Here is a 22736-nt window from a genome sequence, read left to right as displayed (position 1 = left end):
GCCTCATCTGTAGACGGAGAAGGGGTTGACCTCTCCGCCTCAGTAGACATCACCTTGGTTGTTTCGGTGTTGTAGTGATCTTGCCCCCCACTTGAGATTAGACCATCTCCTTGAGACGTGTCTTACGTTCGCTGAAGGGTCTGCCCTATGAGCCCTTAAGGGCCTCAGGCTACTCTCTGAACCTTAAGACCGTCTTCCTCATACCTCTGTCCTCCGCTAAAAGGGTCAGTGAGCTACATGGTCTGTCTTACGTCACCGATTCTAAGAGATGGGGGGGGGGAGTGTCTCACAACTTCGTACCGGGCTTGGTGGCTAGACTCATAATCCTTCATCTACCGATGAGAGATTTCGAGAATTTCCACACTCAATAAGGTAACACAGGATGCAGTCCAGTCGTTACTATGGCCAATCAGGGCGTCAAAGAAATATCTGAAGCGCACCAGACTTTTCAGACCACGTTTCTGTCATCTCTTCCTTGTACCAACAGGGTAAAGAAGAGAATCTCTCGCAACACCATCTCTTTCTGGCTCAAGAAAGTTATTGCGAGGTCTTTTCACGGAGATCCAGAGGCAGCGAAACCCAGAGCCCATCAAGTTAGGGGAGTGGCTGCCTCTCTGGCGTTAAAGAGAAATTTCTTAGTCTCCCAAGTCTTAAGTGTTGGGGTCTGGAAACGCCAATCTTCATTCACTGCTCACTATTTGAGCGACGTGACACATAGGTCTCTAGACACCTTTTCTATAGGGCCTATTGTGACAGGTCAACAGGTGCTGTAACTACCTTACGCCCTTGCAGGGGACAGTAACCATTGGTTGAGGATTCTGGGTGACACTGGGTTTTAAGAAGGACATCCATCTATCTTCTTCATCTCCTTCTCTCCCACATCTAGGGATCCTAGCCTGTATCCAGTTTCAGCTGGACTTGCCAATGGAAATAAGGTATGATACTCATCTGATTCCTCTCACAGGGTATAAGTTATACTCATGGTCACGAGGTTTCCCTTTTGCAAGGTCGGGGGAATCCTAAGTTTGAAGGGGTCGAGTCGAAGGTTCCTGACCCACTTCATCTTAAAACATTTGTTTCCTTGAGGCTGCAAACCTTCAGTTGTGCTGAAGATTATGGGGATCTACAAAGAAAGAAGATTAACGGAAGGTTGTTGCTTCAAAAGAGTCTAGCCTGAGGACTATCTTCCCTAGGAATAGGCAACTCCTTGGCCGCCCTGCCTCAAGACTAAGTCTCCTATAGTAAAGAATGAGGGTTTGTATCTAGTGTAGGAACAAATGACAAACTTAAACGGAGTTTCTATTTTTCCTAACATAAAAACCCGAATTCTTTACTCAAATCTTCCCTCCATCACTGCCCCCCTAGGATAGTCCTAGCTAGAATCCGATTGAAGGTAAACAGCAGCTACCGACCGGCGGTCCCCCACCACTAACAGGTGGGTAATTACCTGCCCGGTCGTTAACGACCTTGTTAAGGTTTTTCTGTCGTATTTTCCAGCTCACGCTAGAATATCTCCAATAGTAAAGAATTTGGGTTTGTATGTTAGGAAAAATACAAACTCTGTTTTAAGTTTGTCATATTTGGCAAGTTCCATTCACATGGAATCATCAAATAATCTCTACATCCAATCATATGTAGTTTTTTTTTTATTATATAAATGCAAGTGGGATTATATACTTAATTTAGTAGCTAAAATCTGGAAACAAAATAGAAGGGACAGAAAATAATTAGACCTTCCCAGAATGAAGTGACACAATTCATAAACTTAGCAACAACAAAATCTTAATGTCCTCATAACCTTAACTCTAGATTTACGTTACACATACAACAAAATATTACTGTACTATCAATCTGTAAATCTGTACAGTACTGGACTGTATCCCTACATAATATTCACCCTTCTTATATCAACACATTTTGACATTTACATAGAATTAATGAAACTTAAATACCTGATTAATCAACGGATGCAACATAATTTGAAAGCGTTCTTGATTTGTAAATTTGACAGAATCATGAAGGAAGATCATCTTCAGAGTATCCAAGACATACTTCACAAGAACAGCTGTCTTTTGTGCGGCTTCATCTCCTACACCAAATATCTGAAAGAATTTTCCTTGTTATTTGTTTTCAACGTATAAAAATGATGCTGCTTGTGAAAAACTCTGCTGAAAATCAAAGACTTATGCAACTTTCTTAACGTCTTGAGTTTTCCTTGTCCAGTACCAATCACAGATTAAAAACACACTATAAGAAAGACATAACCATGCACAGTACAGTACAGTATTACTGAAATTCTTCAGTCTTTGGAATTATATAAATACTGTATTGGTTGAGAGATTATTCCAACCACAAAACTAAAACATAAATTTCTAAATCCTGAAAAAATGGAACTGCACCAATAATGAATCTGATATTTTCTATATTAAAGGTTTTTTAAAGATTAGTCAAAAGAATAAAAATGTTTAGTATTGTATATGAAAACACCAGTATTTAAAAACCAAAGCTCACTTAAAAACAAAATTACTTCGCTAAAGTCTGTAATATAATTGATATCAATTATGAATTAAAAAATAAAGTTTATTTCTACGCAGATATAAAATTCTGAGTCATTTAATGGGTTACTTCTGGTTTCGTTTTCTACGGCTAGACAATCATAAAGAAATAGGGTAGATTACATCATATGTTGCTAGACAACTGCTGTGCATGATGGGCTACACTTGTATCAGGCTTTCCCTCACAACACTTCTGGCCGTGGAGGCAGTCGGACATCTGCCTTCACTCCTATGATCAGACAGCGGCATCGCCAGCACTTCACCCTTAATAGAGCTTGTACTTGTGTCTTTGGCATTACTTGTCACTTCAGTATGCATTATTTGCATGTTAGTGTGTACTTTCAATTATGTCTAATTCGTATTTCTGCTTGGGCTGTAATGGTCATCATTGTGGAACCTTTATGAGCCAGGTAGAAGTAGACCCTCACCTGGTATGTCCGTCGTGTTAAGGGAAAAGATGTTTGGTGGAATCTCCATGAGAGTGTTGAAGGGAGTGGTCATCCTCCCAGTAAGATAGATACCGTTCTTGTCAGAAGCGATCCAAGAGAAATCTCTCTCCTCCTTCTCCAGTAAGCAACATACATAAGGTAAGTTCGGTGATGAACATTATCTCCCACCAAGTTCAGTGTGTAAGGAGCCTTCTGAGGTTTCTGTCACGGAGGACTATGACCACAATTTTATTAACATGTTATCTCCTAGTGCTAATGTGCAGCAAGAGATTGATTCTGTTCTTATCACGTTATGTCTACAGTAGATCCCCTTCACCCCCCATGAGTGTGCTGAGTAGGGACCTACATCTTTCAGACTATGCAGATAAGTTCACTCCTAGAGAAGCGTCTCCCATTAAAACAGTGAAAGCATCTCCTCATTCCCAGAAGGACCTTAGAGTTGAGCCTGTCATTTCCCCTCGTACTGAGACAGCCTTGTTGGAAGACCATGATTGCTAGTCTTCAATTCGTACTAACTAGAGGGGCTTGCCTCGTACTCCTAGGGGTCCTCGGCAGAAAAATCCTCTGAAGAGTGCCCGGAATGGGTTGAGAGTCTTGTTATCACTTTACTATGAGGGTGGTGGAACTGCTTCAGGTGTGTTCCCCCCCACCAGAGTTGGCAGTACCTTCATGCTCCAAGCAGGCTTCTGTTCCTAAGCTTACTAAAGCTGAAAAGTTGAATGTAACCGTTCCCTACCGTTCCAAGAAATACTTCTCAGAATACCATCAGGCCAAACATTCAGATTCATAAATCCGGACACGCCAACATATCCAAACATGGTGACATCACCATACGCGCCGCCTTCTCTGTGCATGAGGTTACTCCCCCGCAGCCTAGGCAAGGCAAGATTCAAGCAAGTTGTCATCAGTAGGCATCGTGACGTCACAAAGTGCTGCCATTTTAATGCGAAAGTGTATTCCTCCGAGTCATAATGATGTTAAGAATGTATCCATAAATTCATCTACAGTAATGATAAGAGGACGTAATAAAGCATACAGTAATAACTCTTGATAGGAAAGCTTCTGCATACAAAAATTTCATGATGAGAAACAAGATGCGAAGATTTTTCCGACTCATATTACGAAAACAATTTCATGATACGAAATGAGGTATGGTACGAGATTTGCCCGGTCGCTGGGACTAATGAAAATTTATGTACCGCTGCCAGCTGTAACCAAGCCACCATCCTCTTGTGCTCCCATTGGTTATTTCCCTACCCTAATGCTAGTTACCGCCATAGGATCCTGCTCTCCTATTGGTCAGCATCTAAACACCCCCCCCCCCCTGCAAATAGGGTATTGGTGTTGCTCGATCATTTTGTTTTGGCAGCGCTATCATTCACATTGAGTTCATGTTGGTGATTTCGCTTTCGTGGTTTTAATTACTATACTGTGTCGTGGTGCATTATTCAACGCCATGGGTCCCAAGAAAGTTGCTGACCTGCAAGGAAAGAAGAAAAGGATGCTTTCTATGGAGAAGTTAAGATTGAGGCTGGCATGCGGTTAAGTGAGATCCCTAGGGAATATTGCCCAAATCCGTCAACAATAAAAACCATCCTTAAACAGAAGGTAGCCATCAAAGCAGCAATACCTAAGACGTGACTTTTCTCCACCAAGAGAAGCCACGACCATGAGGAGATAGAGAAACTGCTTTCCTTTGGATTAAGGATAAAGAAATTGCTGGAGACAAGATCATAGAGACGATCATTTTCAATGATCTCGTGCGTGCTCAGGCCAAAGACGAAGCAGGAGAAGAAACATTGAAGCAGGCACCCACGGAGTTCAAAGCTTCTCGGAGGTGGATTAAAAAATACAAGAGATAGTCTGGCGTTCATTTGGTGGGGCTGAGGCTGAAGACGACGCAGGAGAAGGAACATCGGAGCAGGCACCCACAGAGTTCAAAGCTTTTCGGGGGTGGTTTGAAAAATTCAAGACACAGTTTAGCGTTGGGGCATGGGGAGGCTGCCAGCTGAGACACGAAAGCTGCCGAAAGCTTCGTTAAGACATTCAACGAGTTGACTGACAAGGAAGGCTACAGTCTCCAGCAAGTCATCAACTGTGATGAAACTGGGTTTTTTTTTTTTTGGAAGAAAAGGCCTCATCGGACGTACATCATGGTGAAAGAGAAGCTACCTGGGCATAAGCCTATAAAGGACAGGGTTTCCCTTGCACTCTATACAAATGCCACTGGGGATTGTAAAGTGAAGCCCTTACTGGTGTATCACTCGGACTATCTGCGAGCCTTCAAGGCCCACAAAGTACTTAAGGAGAAGCTTGCAGTGATGGCTGATGCAAAAGCCTGGGTAACAAGATGCTTGTTTCAGCTTGACTATGAAAAATTATTTGAAAGAGAAATGCCTCCCTCTGAAATGCCTGCTGGTGTTGAACAATGTCCCTGCTCACCTTCTTGGCCTCGAGGAAGATATCCTAGGGAAGTATAGTATTCCTTCATCAAGGTTCTCTATCTTCCGCCTAACACCACCCTTCTCCTCCAGCCCATGAACCAGCAAGTGATTTCCAACTTTAAAAGGCTCTTCAAGAGATATTTCAATATCACTGACAGGATGACCTTCGATCAAAGGGATTAACCGGTGAGGAAGTGTGGGACAGAGGTAGATGGAGAAAGCTGACCAGAAACATCGACCCCCACATAGAAGTGGGAAAAGATGTAGACAAAGAAGACGACGACGACTGACAGTACATAAATCACCCTGCATGAATTTTGGAGGGAGCACTTCGATGCTGTGATATGCCTCAGACTCATCAATGCAGCTTGGTGGAAGGTTTCGAACCGCACCTTGAATTCTTCGGGGAATCTCCACACTAGACTTCAAGGGCTTCCACATAGGCCTAGTCAAAGCTGAGGCTGATATAGTTGACGATCCTGAACCTGTTTGTCATCTGAGGTTGCTGATTTTTAGACTCGGGAGGTCCATGGGTCTGGAAGTCGATGAGGATGACATTAATGAGCTTCTCAAGAAATACTAGGAGCTTATGACAGACAACCTGGAGTTGGAGGCCATGCAAGTGAACGTCATTTAGGAACAATTCTCTAGCGGCAAGGAGGAGGATGACCTGATAATAATGGAAAAAATTAAGGAGGCTCTAGCTTGCTACCATAAAATGAAAGCTTTTGTAGAAAAGACACACCTAGAAAAGGTTCACACACACTGTATCGTGCTCTTGAGTATTTAAAGGACATTGTCTGAATCACTTCAGGAACATTTTAAGAACCAGGCAGAAGCAAGCTTCCTTTGGTAGTTATTTATTAAAGAGGCCTTCGATACATGTAAGTCAAGAGGAAGCTCAAAGTGATAAAAAAAATAAACAGAAAAGTGAAAGTGAAGAAAATTATTAAATTTAGAAAATACAAAACTGTAAAAACAAAAATTTAATTTTAAGTTATTCGTAAAATGATATTTTCATAATAAAATAAATTTTTCAACATACCCGCTGGTTATATAAGAATGGCTAACGTCCCAGACGCCTCGGCAGAACTATTCAAAACTCGCGGCTAACGCAGGTATGCCAGGTGTACACTAGCACCCTGGTGGACTACAGGTAGAACTACTCCCACTTATTCAGATTTTCCTTGCCCCTTGGTCTCTAGAGGGGAGGAGGGTGGGATTATAACTTATATAACCAGCGGGTAAGTATGTTCAAAAATTTATTTTATTATGAAAATATCATTTCTGGGCTCAATCCCTGTGCCGCGCAGTGAAATGCTCCTTAAGCACCATTTCAAAGGAATATAACTGTTCACTGGGCGGCACAGGTCTCTCGCCCAGAAATAGATTTTTCCTTCGTCAAAATCCCTTTTTTAAACATAAAACTTACACGCTGGTTATATAAGATTGGCTGATTGACACCCTTGGTGGCGGGTCAGAGACAGCAATTTGATTGGAAATTCACTTAATAGTTACACACAACTAATATAAGCGGTTCATACCTGATAAGGAAACAGACTGCAATGGTTCTCTGCCTCATTCTGTCTGCTATCCTTAAAAGATCCAGCGGTCCACCCAGGGGGCTGAAGATCTCTAGGAGCTGTCAAACGGTGCCATAACCTTTAACATGACAGGATCTCAACTAATACCCTTGTTCCGGGCGCTCTCAAGGAACAACATGACCACCTGACCAAATCAATAGATTGCAGAAGACTGTCGACCAATCTCCACATACAACATAGAACAACATAGTTCCAAGAGAAAGAAAAAGGTACTAGGAATTAGGGGAATGTAGTGGTAGATCCTTCACGTACTACCGCATTCGCAGCAACGAATGGACCCAAAGTGTAGCAGTCCTCATAAAGAGTCTGAACCTGTTTTAAGTAATGGGATGCAAATACAGACTTACTTCTCCAAAAGGTCGCATCCATTATGCTTTGCAGAGAATGATTGTTTAAAAGCTAGTGAAGTAGCCACTGCTCTTACTTCATGAGCCTTCACCTTCAGCAGTCTAAGATCCACCTCATTACACTGTGAATGAGCTTCTCTAATTAAAAGCCTTATAAAAAAGGATAGAGCATTCTTCAACATAGGCTGCAAGGGCTTCTTGACTGCACACCAGAGCGCCTCCAAGCTGCCTCGCAAGCTCTTTGTTCTGTCTAAATATATCCTTAAAGCTCTAACAGGACAGAGCACTTTTTCTATCTCATCGCCCACTATGTCATAGAGATTAGTAATTTCAAAAGACTTGGGCCATGGCCGAGAAGGGAGTTCATTCTTGGCCAGAAAACCTTGCTGCAAAGAACATATCGCTCTTCCGTTTCTGAATCCAATGTTCTTGCTGAAAGCATGGATCTCACTGACTCTTTTAGCCATTGCCAAGCTCACTAAGAAAAGGGTCTTCAAAGTCATATCTTTAAAAGTAGCCGAGTGCAGAGGTTCGAACCTGTCGCTCATAAGGAATCTAAGTAATACATCCAAGTTCCAGGCTGGTGATACCTGATGACATCTCTTAGATGTTTCAAAAGATCTAAGTAGGTCTTGCAAATCTTTATTGTTGGAGAGATCCAGATTCTTATGCCTAAAAACAGTTGCTAGCATACTTCTGTATCCTTTAATCGTCGGGACAGAGAAGTTACGCTTATTCCTCAGATCTAAAAGGAAGTTAGCAATCTGTGTTATAGAGGTATTGGAAGAAGACACCGAGTTAGCCCTACACCATTCTCTGAATACCTCCCATTTGGACCGATACACCCTAATGGTAGATGTTCTCCTTGCTCTTGCAATAGCCTTGGCTGCCTTCTTCGAAAAGCCTCTAGATCTTGTGAGTCTTTCGATAGTCTGAAGGCAGTCAGACGTAGAGCTCGGAGGTTTTGGTGATTTCTTGCCAAATGGGGCTGTCTGAGAAGATCTACTCTTAACGGAAGGCTTCTCGGCACGTCCACTATCCACTCCATTACCTTCGGGAACCAGACCCTCGACGGCCAGAAAGGAGCAATTAGAGTCATCCTGGTCCCCTTGTGAGATACGAACTTTTGCACCACTTTGTATAGGATCTTGAAGGGTGGAAACGTGTAAACATCCATGTGTGTCCAGTCCAACAGAAACGCGTCTATGTGAGCTGCCTCGAGATCCAGTACTGGGGAGCAATACGTTCCCAGTCTCTTTGTTTTGGAGGTTGCAAAGAGATCTATGAGAGGGCGGCCCCATAATCACCACAGCTTCTTGCAAACATCCAGATGCAGCATCCATTCTGTGGACAGAACTTGATCCCTCCTGCTGAGCCTGTTCGCACTCACATTCTAGGCTCATGAATGAATCGAGTCAATAAAAGAATGTTCCTTTCCTTTGCCCATAGGAGTAAAGATCTCACTAACTCGTACAGAGACTTCGAGTGGGTCCCCCCCTGCTTCGCTATGTACGCTAGGGCCGTGGTGCTGTCCGCATTGACCTGAACCACCTTGTCCAGGACCAGATCCTCGAATTCTTTGAGGGCTAAGTGCACCGCTAAGAGCTCCTTCTGATTGATATGAAGAGCCCTCTGCTCCTTTGTCCAACGCCCTGAGATCTCTCTTCTTCCCAGTGTTGCTCCCCACCCCGAATTTGAGGCGTCTGAAAACAACACGAGGTCTGGGTTCATCTGCTCCAACGAGAGGCCCTCGCTGAGTTTGTGAGCATCGTTCCACCATCGAAGATGTGTTCTGATCGTACTCGTAACGGGAATACTCTCCTTGTCGAGACTGTCTCCCCTTTTCCAATGAGCATTGAGTTGGAACTGAAGGGGTCATAAGTACAATCTCCCCAGAGGTAACTGAAGGGGTCATAAGTACAATCTCCCCAGAGGTACAAACTTCTCTAGAGACGAGAAGGTTCCCAGAAGACTCATCCATTCCCTTACTGTAGTGACTTTCTTCTCCATAAAAGCCTCCAGCCTTAGAAGAGCTGACTGAACTCTTGCAGGCGACGGAAAAGCCAGAAAGTCCTGACTCAGAATCTCCATCCCCAAATAAAGGATCTTCTGGGATGGAGTCAGCTGTGACTTCTTTGAACTCACTAGAAGTCCCAATTCTTATGTCAAATCCAAGGTCAACTGAAGGTCCTTCAAACAGCGATCGAACGAGGGAGCTCTTATCAACCAATCGTCCAAGTACAGGGAGGCTCTGATGCCCCTCGAGTGCAGCATGTTCGCCACATTCATCATTAGTTTTGTAAAAATCAGAGGAACTGTGCAGAGGCCAAAACAGGGCTCGAAACTGGAAGACGTCCTTCCTGTATACGAACCTCGGATAACGTCTGCAGCTTGGATGTATTGGAACATGGAAATAAGCGTCCTGGAGGTCCAATGAAACCATCCAGTCGCCTTTCCTCACCGCTGCCAGCACAGTCTTCTGGGTCTCCATGGTGAATTTCGAGTTCTGGACGTAGCAGTTGAGGGCGCTCACATCCAGAACCGGTCTCCATTCCCCTGAACTCTTGGGAACTAGGAACAAGCGGTTGTAAAACCCTGGAGAGACTAAATCCCGCACCCTTTCTATCGCTCTCTTTTCGAGCAGAAGCGACACTTGAAGGTGCATGGCTTGCTTCTTCGGTTCTCTCTTGTACTTGGGCGAAAGATCCACAGGATCTGCAGCTAAAGGAGGTTTTGATATAAACGGAATTTTGTATCCTTCCTTTAGAAGATGTACGGACCAAGGGTCCGCTCCCTTCTTCTCCCAGGCCTGCCAGAAGTTGTTCAGCCTGGCTCCCACTGCTGCTTGAAGGGGAGAGCAGTCAGACTCTGCCTCGACTGGGCTTGGCTCCTCTTTTCCTTTGCTTCCTTGCCTCTGGTTTGAAAGTACTTCTCCCTGTAGGTTTACCTTGAAAGGGCTGAGCCGAATGAGAATATGATGTCCCCTCCTTAGTTCTACGAGAAGAGAAGGACGTAGGCAAAACCTTACTGGCTGTTTTAGTAACCAAATCCTGAGTAGCCTTCTGAGTTAAATTTGCAGTCACTTCCTTAACTAAATCATGCGGAAAAAGAGCCGAAAACATGGGCGCAAAAAGCACCTCCGATTTCTGACATGGAGTGACCCCCGCCGAGAGGAAGGAACACAAAGTAGCTCTTTTCTTTATAACCCCTGCAGTAAACAAAGCAGCCAGCTCGTTAGGAACCATCCCTGACTGCCCTGTCCATCATACAAGACATAATTTGGATAAGACTACTTGTGTCTGTGTCCTTCATCTCGGTTACTCTTCTGCTTAAGGCTCCCAGTGCCCAGTCAAGTAAATTAAAAACCTCAAACGCTCTGAACAATTCTTTCAAGAGATGGTCAAACTCCAACATTGACCACCACACTTTAGTCTTTCTCATGGCTAGGCGACGGGAATAGTCCACCAGGTTTGAGAAGTCTCCCTGTGCAGACGCCGGAACTCCCAGACCCAAGACCTCCCTCGTCTCATACCAAACGTTCGATTTAGAAGCTAACTTGGCTCGTGGAAAAGCGAAGCATGTCTTGCCCAGAGCTTTTCTTGAATCCATCCATGCTCCAATTAATTTCAATGCTCTCTTAAAAGAGCGGGAAAGCACCATTTTTGTATAAAAGGAAGTCTTCGTTGCCTTTCCTAAGGTAAACTCAGAAGGGGGATATCGCGGAGCAACTGGTGTAAAATTGTCTGGAAATAATTCCGAGAACACTAGCATTACTTTTTTGAAGTCCACTGAATGTTGAGGTGGTTTCTCCTCCTCTCCCTCCAAGATATCCTCCAATTGTTCCTCGTGAGAGAGAACCTCATCCGGATCTTCTTCAAACAATTCAGAGATTGGAGCTGTGCTTTGACCCAAATGTTGATCTTCCTGTGCCGGAGCATCAGAGGTGACATGGGTACGCTTGCGTTGTTCCACATCCATATCTAATTGACAGTCATTCTCCTTGCGTTTGCTGTCATAATTGATTTTATAATAGGATGAATCTAGCTGGCGCTGCCGCTCCGCCGCGTCGTGGAGCGATGCTCGCGCTGCTGCTCCGCAGCGTCCTGGCGCGTCGCGCTCTCGCGCTGCCCGCACTGGCGCTCTACCTATTCATGACTCGACTTGCGTGGGTTGTCACGCTGGCGCTTGGCGCCTGCCTGGCGCTGCCGCTGACACTCAGCGCCTTCATCAATTATCTTCTGAGCCTCGTCACGCTGCCGCTCAGGCTCCGCTTGCGTCTCGCGCCTGTTCCCATCCTGCCGCTTCGCGGATCGCTCCGCCATTTGGCGAACGTCATCACACTTAAGACTGACGATCGGCTGTATGCTCTTTTAATAGCTGCTGTGAAACAGAGCTCCGCCGAGACAAATCTACCTCAACCTTCCGCTGAACAGTGAAACTGGGAGACCACCTGTGCAATATCACGTCAGCCCGAGACAACAGGTTGCCTGTGCGACAACGGGTCTCCCACCAAAGACTGACGCCCAGCCTCACTGACAATGGCCGGTCGATAAGACTGCATCATCGACGAGAGCTGTTGTTTCATATTCAACAACATAGTCCACCTTGGATCGTCTTGAGAAGATAATTGTGTAGACATTTCTATAGCGAATTTGTCCTCTTCATCGCTCTCCAATCGTTCACCCCTTTCGGGAGAAGAGTCCCAGTCCGAAGGGAGAGGCGGAGCATGAATCGTCACACCCGAACCAGAAATTAACTCCGCATCTGAATCAATTACCCTATCTCCATCGGAACCCACATTCGAGCGCTTCGCAGGTGAACACTCATCAAGGGACTGAAAACATTCAGGTGTTTCCCAATGACTACAGCCCGGCTGTTGCTGGGAGGAAACGTGCCGCTGTTCCACTGACTGAACTTTCCTCTTGATCGGTCTAGAGGCTTTACGCCACTTATCGTCACGTGACCCTTCATTTGAAGAGGGGGATAAAGCATTAACCTCACTTCTTCTATGGTGAGAGTGACCGAACTGAGCTACATTACCAGGATCACTCGAGGGAACGTCTACGCAATTGATGGAGCCTCTCATTCCCTTTCGCCCTTCGACATTTCTCCCCTTCCGGAAGCTTGCCAGAGGTCTTAGGCTAGGCGAACGACAGGATCGTGCAGGCGCGCCTCCACAACAGTTAACACATTCGTCGAACTTTTAACACTTGATTGATCACTAGTATGACCACTTTTAAGTAAATTAATTTCTGACATCATCTGTTTTTTGTCCGCCGCTAAAGATTCAACCCTCACACCGAGAGCTTGAATTGCGGACAACATCTCCCTCATCGTAGTTTCTTTAGGATCTTGATCTACCACTACAGGGGAAGAAATAGGATTAATGACATCAGACCTAGATAAATCCACAGAACGGGAAGAACTACGTCTAATTCTCTCTTTTTCTAATTTCTGAGTAACGCTCATGAGCTACCCACTGATTTTCCGTTAACGAAGAACATTCTTCACACCGATCCCCATAAGAACACAATTTTCCCCTACATTTAACACAAATTGTGTGCGGATCAACAGAACCTTTAGGAAGGCGAGTCTGCCAACCCTTACTACACTTCCTATAAACAGGGAAGGGGTTGGCCATATTGAAAAGTGACAAGATAAAATTAAACAATAACAAAGGTCAAAATGACTAAATAACCTCAAAATAATAAATATTTCAAGAATATTTGAAAAGGAAATTACCAAAGCGAATTCACACCGATCCAGCCAAAAACAAAAAGACAGAGTACATCACCAAATAAACCGTCCAATTGAATGTAAATAGCGAGTGGATTTGGCAAATCAAGGTAATAAGAGGTAGTGTCCCTAATTTGTTCTGTGGGCTGAGGTTCCATAATAAGCCATTAACCAAAAATGCTTGGTTAGTAGGTAGTAGGCTAGCCAGGGCATCAGCCACCCATTGAGATACTACTGCTAGAGTTATGGGGTCTTTTGACTGGCCAGACATTACTATATTGAATCCTTCTCTCTGGTTAGGGTTCATTTTCTCTTTGCCACCCCCCCCCCCCCACACACACACACAGCAAATAGCCTGTATTCTTTACTTATTCTCATCTGTCCTCACACACCTGACAACGAGATTACCAAACAATTCTTCTTCACCCAAGGGGTTACTGCATTGTAATTGTTCAGTGGCCACTTTCCTCTTCTTAAGGGTAGAAGAGACACTTTAGCTTTGGTCAGCAGCTCTTCTAGGAGAAGGACACTCCAAAATAAAACCATTGTTCACTAGTCTTGGGTAGTGCCATAGCATCTCTATCAAGGTCTTCCACTGTCTTGGGTTAGAGTTTTCTTGCTTGATGGTATGTTCAGGCACGCTGTTCTGTCTTATTTCTCTACCTCTTGTTTTGCTAAAGTTTTTACAGTTTATATAGGCGATATTTATTATAATGTTACTCTTCTTAAAAATTTTATTTTTCATTGGTTCCTTTCCTCACTGGGCTATTTTCCCTATTGGAGCCCCTGGGCTTAAAATATATCCTGCTTTTCCAACTAGGGTTGTAGCTTAGCAAGTAATAATAATAATTCCTTGTTAAAATTCAACCACAGAAGTGCACAAGGAATTACATCCAAAAGTTCATGCATGCTTGAGAGTGAAAATGCATGATACAGTGAACCCTCGTTTATCGCGGTAGATAGGTTCCAGACGCGGGCGCGATAGGTGAAAATCCGCGAAGTAGTGACATCATATTTACCTATTTATTTAACATGTATATTCGGACTTTTAAAACCTTCCCTTGTACGTAATACTGTTAACAAACCACCCTTTAATGTACAGAACACTTAATGCATGTACTACAGCACCCTAAACTAAAACAGGCACAAATATTCAAGGCGATTTTATATCATGCGTTTCCTAAACACCTAAAAAGCACGATAAAAAATGGCAACCAATGTTTTGTTTACATTCATCTCTGATCATAATGAAGAAACAAACTCATTTAGTGTGCAGTACACATATATGTATAGGTTAGTTTTTGCATCGATTATATTGATTATACAGTACTGTACTGTATGTTGATTTGTTTATTACCAATGTTTTAGTTTACGTATTTTTCTTAGGACTTCCAAATGAAATGTTTTTCTTTATGACGCCGCCTGAAACGACGGCGTGTACGCTCAGTAAACAACCACGCTCAGAACAAACAAGGCATTTAACGTGCATGATGATAGTGATAAATAATGATACAGTACATACAGTATTTACAGTAAAAGCATTTACAAAATATGTTACCTTACAAATATAAATTATACAGTATTGTACGTAGCAAAGCAGGAAAACAATTTACGAGAGAGAGAGAGAGAGAGAGAGAGAGAGAGAGAGAGAGAGAGAGAGAGAGAGGAGATTGTTTTACGTACGTAAATGTAAATTTTAAACAAAAAAAATATGATAGGTTACAACATGTAGACTTTTAAAACCTTCCCTTTAACTTAATGCATACAGTACGTACATTACTAAACTATAAAACAGGCAGTAAGAATATTAAAGTAAAAAATAAAGATTGTTACTGTACTCACCACGAAAGAAGTTGAAGAAAAACTTGAATGGTGATGGCGATGAATTTGCTGCACAGTAGAAATGATGATGATGAAGCTGATGATGTGTTCTACTGTGCAGCCAATGATAGTATTTTACGTCTCTTCAGACGGAGGTGTCTTTTCCTGGGACACCTCTTCAACTTCTTCCTGGGAAACTTCAATTTCTTCCGAAGGCGTACTAGCAGGAGGAACTGGCTCTTTTTTGCGAGGCTGGAAGAACATTGTGATCGGAAGTTGTTGCCGCTGCTTCTTTTTTCGATCCAAGAGCATTTTGTAGGGAGTCATTATGTCATCAACCTTGTTGCAGAATTGCATCGAGCGAACCATATCCTCGTCCCACTCTTGCAACATTTCTTTCAACTCCTTCGCGTGGTTGCAGGCCTTGGCAAGCCGTTCTAATGTTAAGCCCGTTTCTTCGACATTTTCTTGGGTCTCTTCCTGGGTATCACTCTCTTCCTCACTTGCCGATTTCGTCAGGTCTTCGAGGTCTGCGTCAGTTAGGGGCTGGGAATGGCAGTCCAACAACTCGTTGACGTCTTCAGTCGTCATGTCGCCAAACCCGTCACCTCCAATTATGGCAGCCAACTGCACAGATTTCCGTATTGCAGAGTGTTGGATTTCCGACGGAGTAAATCCCTTGTCGTCGTAAACAATATCGGGCCACAACTTCTTCCAGCTCGCATTCACGGTTGCAGGTTTCATCTCTTGAAGTGCCTTCTGAATATTCTGCAGGCACGTGGCTATGGTGTACTGCCGCCAGTACGCCTTCAAGTTAAAATCTTCATCCTCGTCATCTTGGGCAGCATCCACACACGCAACGAGGTCCGCCAAGGTATTCTTCGTGTAGAGGGCCTTGAACGCCCTGATAACCCCCTGGTCCATCGGTTGAATTAATGACGTGGTGTTGGGTGGCAGGAACTCAACCTGAATGCCCTCATGCGACAGGTCAGTTGCGTGTCCACCAGCGTTATCCATAAGGAGAAGGATCTTGAATGGCAAGCCCTTCTCTAAGAGATATTTACTGACTTGCGGGATAAAACACTGGTGGAACCAGTTGGAGGTCAGCATCTTCGTAATCCATGCTTTTTGATTATGCATCCAGTACACGGGAAGGAGATTCTTATTTTTATTTTTCAAAGCGCGAGGATTTTTCGACTTATAAATAAGCCCCGGCTTTAACAAAAATCCAGCAGCATTGCCACACATCACGAGGGTAACGCGATCCTTGAATGCCTTAAAGCCAGAGGCTTTGGCTTCCTCTTTGAACAGGAAAGTTCGCGACAGCATTCTCTTCCAAAACAAGCCAGTCTCATCCATATTAAAGACTTGTTCCGGCTTGTATCCACCTTCGGCGATAATATTCTTGAACGTCTGGTTCACGTAAGTTTCAGCAGCAGCAGTGTCAGCGGAAGCAGACTCCCCATGCAGGGAAACGCTTTTTAGGGCGAAGCGCTTCTGAAACTTCGCGAACCATCCTTTGCTTGCGGAAAAACGTTTCTGAGGCTGGGAATCAGTGGATGTCCCTGGTTGAGGATCATCTGCATCATCATCATCTTCAGCATGGTTGCCGTCGTCGTCTTTAGGTTCCTTTGCAGCAAAATTCTCATATAAACTCAAAGCCTTTGTTTGGATGGTGTTCGTTTCCAACGCTATGTTCTTCTTCCGGCAGTTGGCAATCCACACAGCTAAAGCACCTTCCATACGTACGATCGTTTTATTACGCGTTGTAACGACTCGCTTCGCTGATCTGCTAAAGGTGATTGCAGCCGTCTTTCTAATGTTCGCCTCGTCCTTTTTGATATAGCGAACGGTGGATTCGTTGATGCCAAAATGGCGGCCGGTGGCCGCGTAACTTCTACCATCTTTTAACATGTCGAGAAGCGTACCTTCTCAGCTATCGTCATCATCCTTCGGTGGCGTTTAGGCTCACTACCAGCCTTAAGAGAAGCAGAACGCTTGGGAGCCATTACAGTAGGATTTACGTACAGTACTGTAAGAAAAAGTTCAACTTAAAAAGGTCGCACACAGCACAGATTAAACTTCACAAACTTAAGAACGTCTACTCAGCGATACGCGGTAACAGAGAGTGAACGATCCAGCCCCGCGAGAACTTTGATGCTGCGGGTAGAAGATGCGGGCAAAACACCAATCACAGGCTAGATAACAAAACTTGAGTTCTGATTCGTCATCTATCAGCGCTTGAACCAATCACAACCCGTCTTACAGTACTATGATGCGTTGGTTACCTACTCATAGAAGATGCCCCGCGCATACTGAACGTACGTAGATTAAGTACAATACCGTAATAATAATAAATAATGATAATAATACTGTACAGTAATAATAATAATAATAATAATGATAATAATAATAACAATAATAATTTTATTAACAACAACAACAATAATAATAATAATAACAATAATAATAATACACACTTTACGTACGCTATTTTACGTCTCTCTCTCTCTCTCTCTCTCTCTCTCTCTCTCTCTCTCTCTCTCTCTCTCTCTCTCTCTCTCTCTCTCTCTCTCTCTCTCTCTCTCTCTCTCTCTCGTACGCTTATTCGAAATGTGATTTTTGCAACAAAGAATATTATTGGATGCAGTACTGTACTACGTACGTATACATACAAAAGATTCATGGAAAAGAAGCACATCCATTACAGTACACACCATTCTAATATGGTATGACTGCATCTGATTTGCTTTTCATGTTCGATTTAATTTTACTACGTACTGAATTATCGTATGATCACATTCTCTTTTCGTGTTTTATTTCTTTCTGTGCTGAATTATATATCATATGTAATGCAATGAACAATCAGTAAGAGCAGATATTACTAATTACAGTATTAATGGAATTACAGGTAACAAAATATCGTATTTGGGGGTCTTCAGATTTCGCGGTATTTTCGAATTTTCCGGAAAATCCGCGATATGTATATATATATGGGTTATGGAAAAACCCTGCGAAGTGGTGAATCCGCGATTGTCGAACCGCGAAGTAGCGAGGGTTCACTGTATTAGGATTTTTTGTAGTAGCAGCTCTAGACCGCGCTATGTAGGGATTCGTAAAATATTATCTTAAAAAGCCAATCTATGGTACAGTTCTGTACTATAAATTGCTTTAGTAAAATCTGGAATTCCAAATTTCAAACCGTAATTTAAATAGTTTTTTGAAGTAAGCTAGACAATTAATCCACACCAGGTTTGTAACCGTAACCTTGCTGCATTGCTTGTACTAAAGTTTACCCTTCTCTTTCCTTCAATTGTGTCCAACCTACAACAGTGTAGAAGTCAGCAATATAGACATCAGGGGAGATTCATGGAAATTAGAATTTTAATAATAAAATTTCTCATTTTCACTCATCTGATGTTTATTTATATGGCCACCATCCTCACCACTAACTCATGAATTATTATAGAGAAGGGATGATGTCTACTTAAAAGAAAACTATATTTCCAGAGGCAACAAATTAGGCTTCCTGCCACTTACAGGAGAGGACTCTGTTCCTTTGTTAATATGGCATGTATTGTTTAAAGAAAAAGAAAATGGGAAAATCTTTGAATTTTACGGTTAAGTGTAGCTTAAACCAGGCTTCTGGAGGAGATACCATATGAACAGGAAGTTAGTAAAGAAATAAGATATTTTATTAAAATTATAATTTTCTGTTAAAAGTTTTTACTCAACTCTGACTAAAAAACTGTCATGGGAAAAAAAGATTTAAATATAATTTCACCAGTAAGCTATAGAACTATCCTTCCTATTGATATATGGTTTTAAATATTTAAAAATCTGAACATAAAATATAGATGAAAAAAATTATTTCTCAAGTCAATGCAAACTGTAAACATAAAATTTAATTCAATGGTTTAAGTTAATACCTTTTATGATAGAGTCCATTTAGGTCTTATTCTAAAGCTGAAAACCACAAAATAATTAACATAACCCTAAAACTTTAAAAAGTTCATAGGCTATCACTAAAGGGTGCTTCCATGATATAATTAATTGCAAAAACAATTTGTTTATTAGTCTTTAGCCTAATGAATTGCATTTTTATTGATACAATATATTATTTAATATATTTTTTAAATACTCTAAATATGTAACTAATAACAGAAAATAAAGAATTTCTTTATATTTTTTATCAAATTGACCAGAATATTATGTAACCAAATAATTTCCTCGAAATGGCTGTAGTGATTATTTTTTACTTTAACGAGTAGTAAATTCAAGATAAATGTAAAAATTATTTTTTTAGACTTTATAACAGAATAAATTAGTTTTCTATTGATAAAGATCCCCCAAATTTGAATGCATCAGAACTCAAACAAATTGGTGATCAAATGATATTTCAAAATTTTCTAGTTATATATATATATAAAAAAAAGCTGGTATAAAAGATCCTTTATGATTAAAATGCATATGGCTATCATTGTCGAAATGCCCCTCTCAAAGATTTTAGCATGTGTGTAAACCCCAGTTTACCTATACCTCTCCCCCTTTTTGGACCCACAAAAGTGTTACTTTAAATTTCCCATATATATTTATATTTAACTTACTTTTTTATGTTTATGCATATGGGGACCTTAAAGTCCAGCCCCAACATTTTTTACCATATTGTGGAGGGCCAACAATAAAGCCTGGCCAACTTGGCTGTTTTCCATTACTGGGTGCATGATGTGTTTTGGGATGGTGTGAAAAAATATTTCCATGCTAACTAAAAAAAAAAAATATTGTCCAAAGATGAATCCTTTTGTACCAGTGAAAGAGAGGGCTAGGGCTACCTCTTGGTACAAACCAAAGAGAACCAATCAGAGTCAAAGTGGACAGACGAGAAGATAGCGTAACATTTATAAAACATATTAACTCTTGTCCACATTGCTTCTTGTGAAAACTGAAAAAAAAATTCAATCACTCCATTGCATGAGTAACATAATCATAAATCATGAGGAAAATAAGTATGCAAAACTCAAGTGGCAGTGCTTGAAACATATCGCAATATGCTAAAACCACTGAATTTCATGAAAGTAGTTAACACTCAAAAACCGTGTTGGAATACTGGCGAACTGCTTTTATTTTTAAAGAAGTATATGATCATCTCTTCTACTGTTCTTTCCTTGTGATAAAAATCATAAATACTGTAGGGTGAAAAATGATAAAAGACCCCTTAGGTAAAAATACTAACAGAATCAAAAAATTATCTAATTTTCCACATTAAATATTTACTATAGAAAAGAAAATTAGTAATGCAAAAGTTAAAATGAATGAAACCTTCACATGAAATGCTTGAATTCTTCATACAGAAAAATAGCAACACCAGCATTAAAAACTAAAACTAATAAAGATAACTTTTTGGACAGTTTCTATATTGGCAAGGGCACGTGTCAACATGATGTTGGCTTAATCAAAAAAGAAAAAAAACCAAGAACACTTACTGAATTCATGCTGTCAACAGAATTGTTTCTCTCAAGAACTGATGCTGCTTGACTGAACATGTTATCAGCTAATTTGGCTTTAATGAAAAGTACTTTAAGAGTTTCTGCTAGATGACCTGTGAATCTGTAAATAAAATTTCATCTTAGTATAAATTACATTGCTATATCGAATTTGATGCAAAACAACTTGGTATCCAAATTGTAAATGATATTGAAGTACAGTAATGTATTCTAAATTCACACATTTATATAAATATCATATTTACGAAATGATTATCAATCTATAGATCATAGGATATAAAGTAATACTGTACACCATTGAAAATTACATTTACATCCGATAAAATCTATTATGTTTTAAAATGCTCCCTTTTACTTTAACCCTAAATTTATTTTATATACTTAAATTTTATATGGCATCTATAATCTTTTGAGATCAATATCAAAATACAATAACCATAATTTATATAATTGCAATTTCCCAATACAAATAAGAATTCCTAATTATGAAGTTACAATGTTAAAACCATAATTTGTAATTAGTCATACAACAAATGAAATACACTATTGAAAAAGAAAAAAAAAACACTCCTCAATCAAGCTCCATATACAATACCTTAATGGGAAACTCAGAATGTATTTCCTTATGGACACAAATATTCATTCTCTAAGTAATTCACATTTCTGTATGCGTGGTAATACCACAAATATCATTATATATTTATATACTGTATCCTATTGGTATCAAAATCTCAAATTACTTCAAAGTGTTGACTGCATTTTAGGAATTACCAGGCCAGACCACTACCTGAATACCAGCAAGTTTAACCCCTTCATTACGAGGCATCAGATACCCCCTCAGTAGCTGCATTTGACACCGCTGGATATACATGCTCATTTATTCTATGATAAAGTATATTTCCATGTTCATTTGTTCTACTGATTATAAATAAAATTTATCAAGTTTTCTTTTTTTATTGTATTTTACTCTAAGTAACATTAAAGCACATCACTTTCATGTATTTTTTCTTTGAAACTTTCTATGATTATAGAATTTTGTTCAGAAATTTGTTTTGTTCTATTATTTTAACCTAAATACAGTATTAGTAAATCACTATCATTCTATGTGTAAAACAGCTTTATATTCATAATGGAGAGTCTCTAGACAGACACTTTGGGCCGCCACACCCTGAATCCCAGGAAAGGTTAGAAACTCTAAATACAAATGCCAATCTCAGAGGTTAGGAGGTAATGGCAGTACAGGGAAGTCGGCGCACCGTCAAGTTGAGATCACCCTTCGCAAAGGGGAAGCTCCAATGGACCGCGCAGTCCTAGCATGAGAGACCATGAGCGAAAGCAACATGGCAGACCAACGGATTGGCCGATGCGGGCAAGACTAAGCCTAATAGGTTGAAAAACCGGGGGATCGAAGGCAGGCTGGCATAAGGGCTCAGTAAGCTAGTATATCTGAGGTAAAAAAAACCCTAAGGGTATAATGGCCACTGCCAACGAGTCCAGTAAGAAAGACCTGACATTGACAAAATCTAGGATGTACTGGTCCCAGATTTCACTCAATGTCAAGAATTAAGAGAAATAAAAAAAAGAGACATCATACTTAAAAACTAGACTAACAAGAATTATAACATAAAATAATATGTACAGAATTATAAATAAAGTGATTGATGAAACCCATAGACTATAACATAAAATAATATGTACAGAATTATAAATAAAGTGATTGATGAAACCCATAGACTATAGTAAAAAGTTGGAAAAACTGGTCAACATGGAGGAGCCGATACACCATGCAAGGCTAAATACCCTCCAGGATAGCCACTTCGACTGAAGGGAGGACAGTAAGATTGGTTTTGAGGAAAAAAAGAATCGGAAAAGGAAAAGACAACCTCTTGATAAACCACCAGACATCCATGGCCCTTCTATTAAGCCTGCCCAACACACCATTTCAAAAAAACAAGAGGAAGAAAAAAAAATAATGAGATAGAATAGTGTGCCCGAGTGTACCCTCAGGCAAGAGAACTCTAATCCAAGACAGTGGAAGACCATGGTACAGAGGCTATGGCACTACCCAAGACTAGAGAACAATGGTTTAAATTTGGAGTGTCCTTCTAGAAGAGCTGCTCACCGTAGCTAAAGAGTCTCTTCTACCCTTACCAAGAGGAAAGTACACTGAACAAATTGCAGTGCAGTAATTAACCTCTTGGGTGAAGAAGTGTTTAGTATCTCATTGTTGTCAGGCGTATGAGGAAAGACGAGAATATGTAAAGAATAGGCCAGAC

General features: G+C 41.2%; 2 protein-coding genes across 2 annotated transcripts in view; one reads left to right on the top strand and one right to left on the bottom strand.

The window, feature by feature from the left end:
* The window catches only part of LOC137631754 (HEAT repeat-containing protein 1-like), a 622900-nt gene that overhangs the window by 273254 nt on the left and 326910 nt on the right, over positions 1-22736 (top strand). The window lies entirely within an intron of this gene.
* LOC137631636 (HEAT repeat-containing protein 1-like) overlaps positions 1-22736 on the bottom strand; it is a 122655-nt gene that overhangs the window by 5809 nt on the left and 94110 nt on the right. The window contains exons 16-17 of the mRNA XM_068363509.1: positions 20440-20563; positions 1953-2102 (exon numbers count right to left, since the gene is read on the bottom strand). Of these exons, the coding sequence (XP_068219610.1) occupies positions 1953-2102; positions 20440-20563 (274 nt within the window). The remainder of the gene's footprint in view (positions 1-1952; positions 2103-20439; positions 20564-22736) is intronic.

The sequence above is a fragment of the Palaemon carinicauda genome, chromosome 40, assembly GCF_036898095.1.
Source record: "Palaemon carinicauda isolate YSFRI2023 chromosome 40, ASM3689809v2, whole genome shotgun sequence".
NCBI lineage: Eukaryota > Metazoa > Arthropoda > Malacostraca > Decapoda > Palaemonidae > Palaemon > Palaemon carinicauda.
The sequence above is the reverse complement of the archived record's forward strand: the minus strand, read 5'-3'. Positions and strand labels throughout refer to the sequence as shown.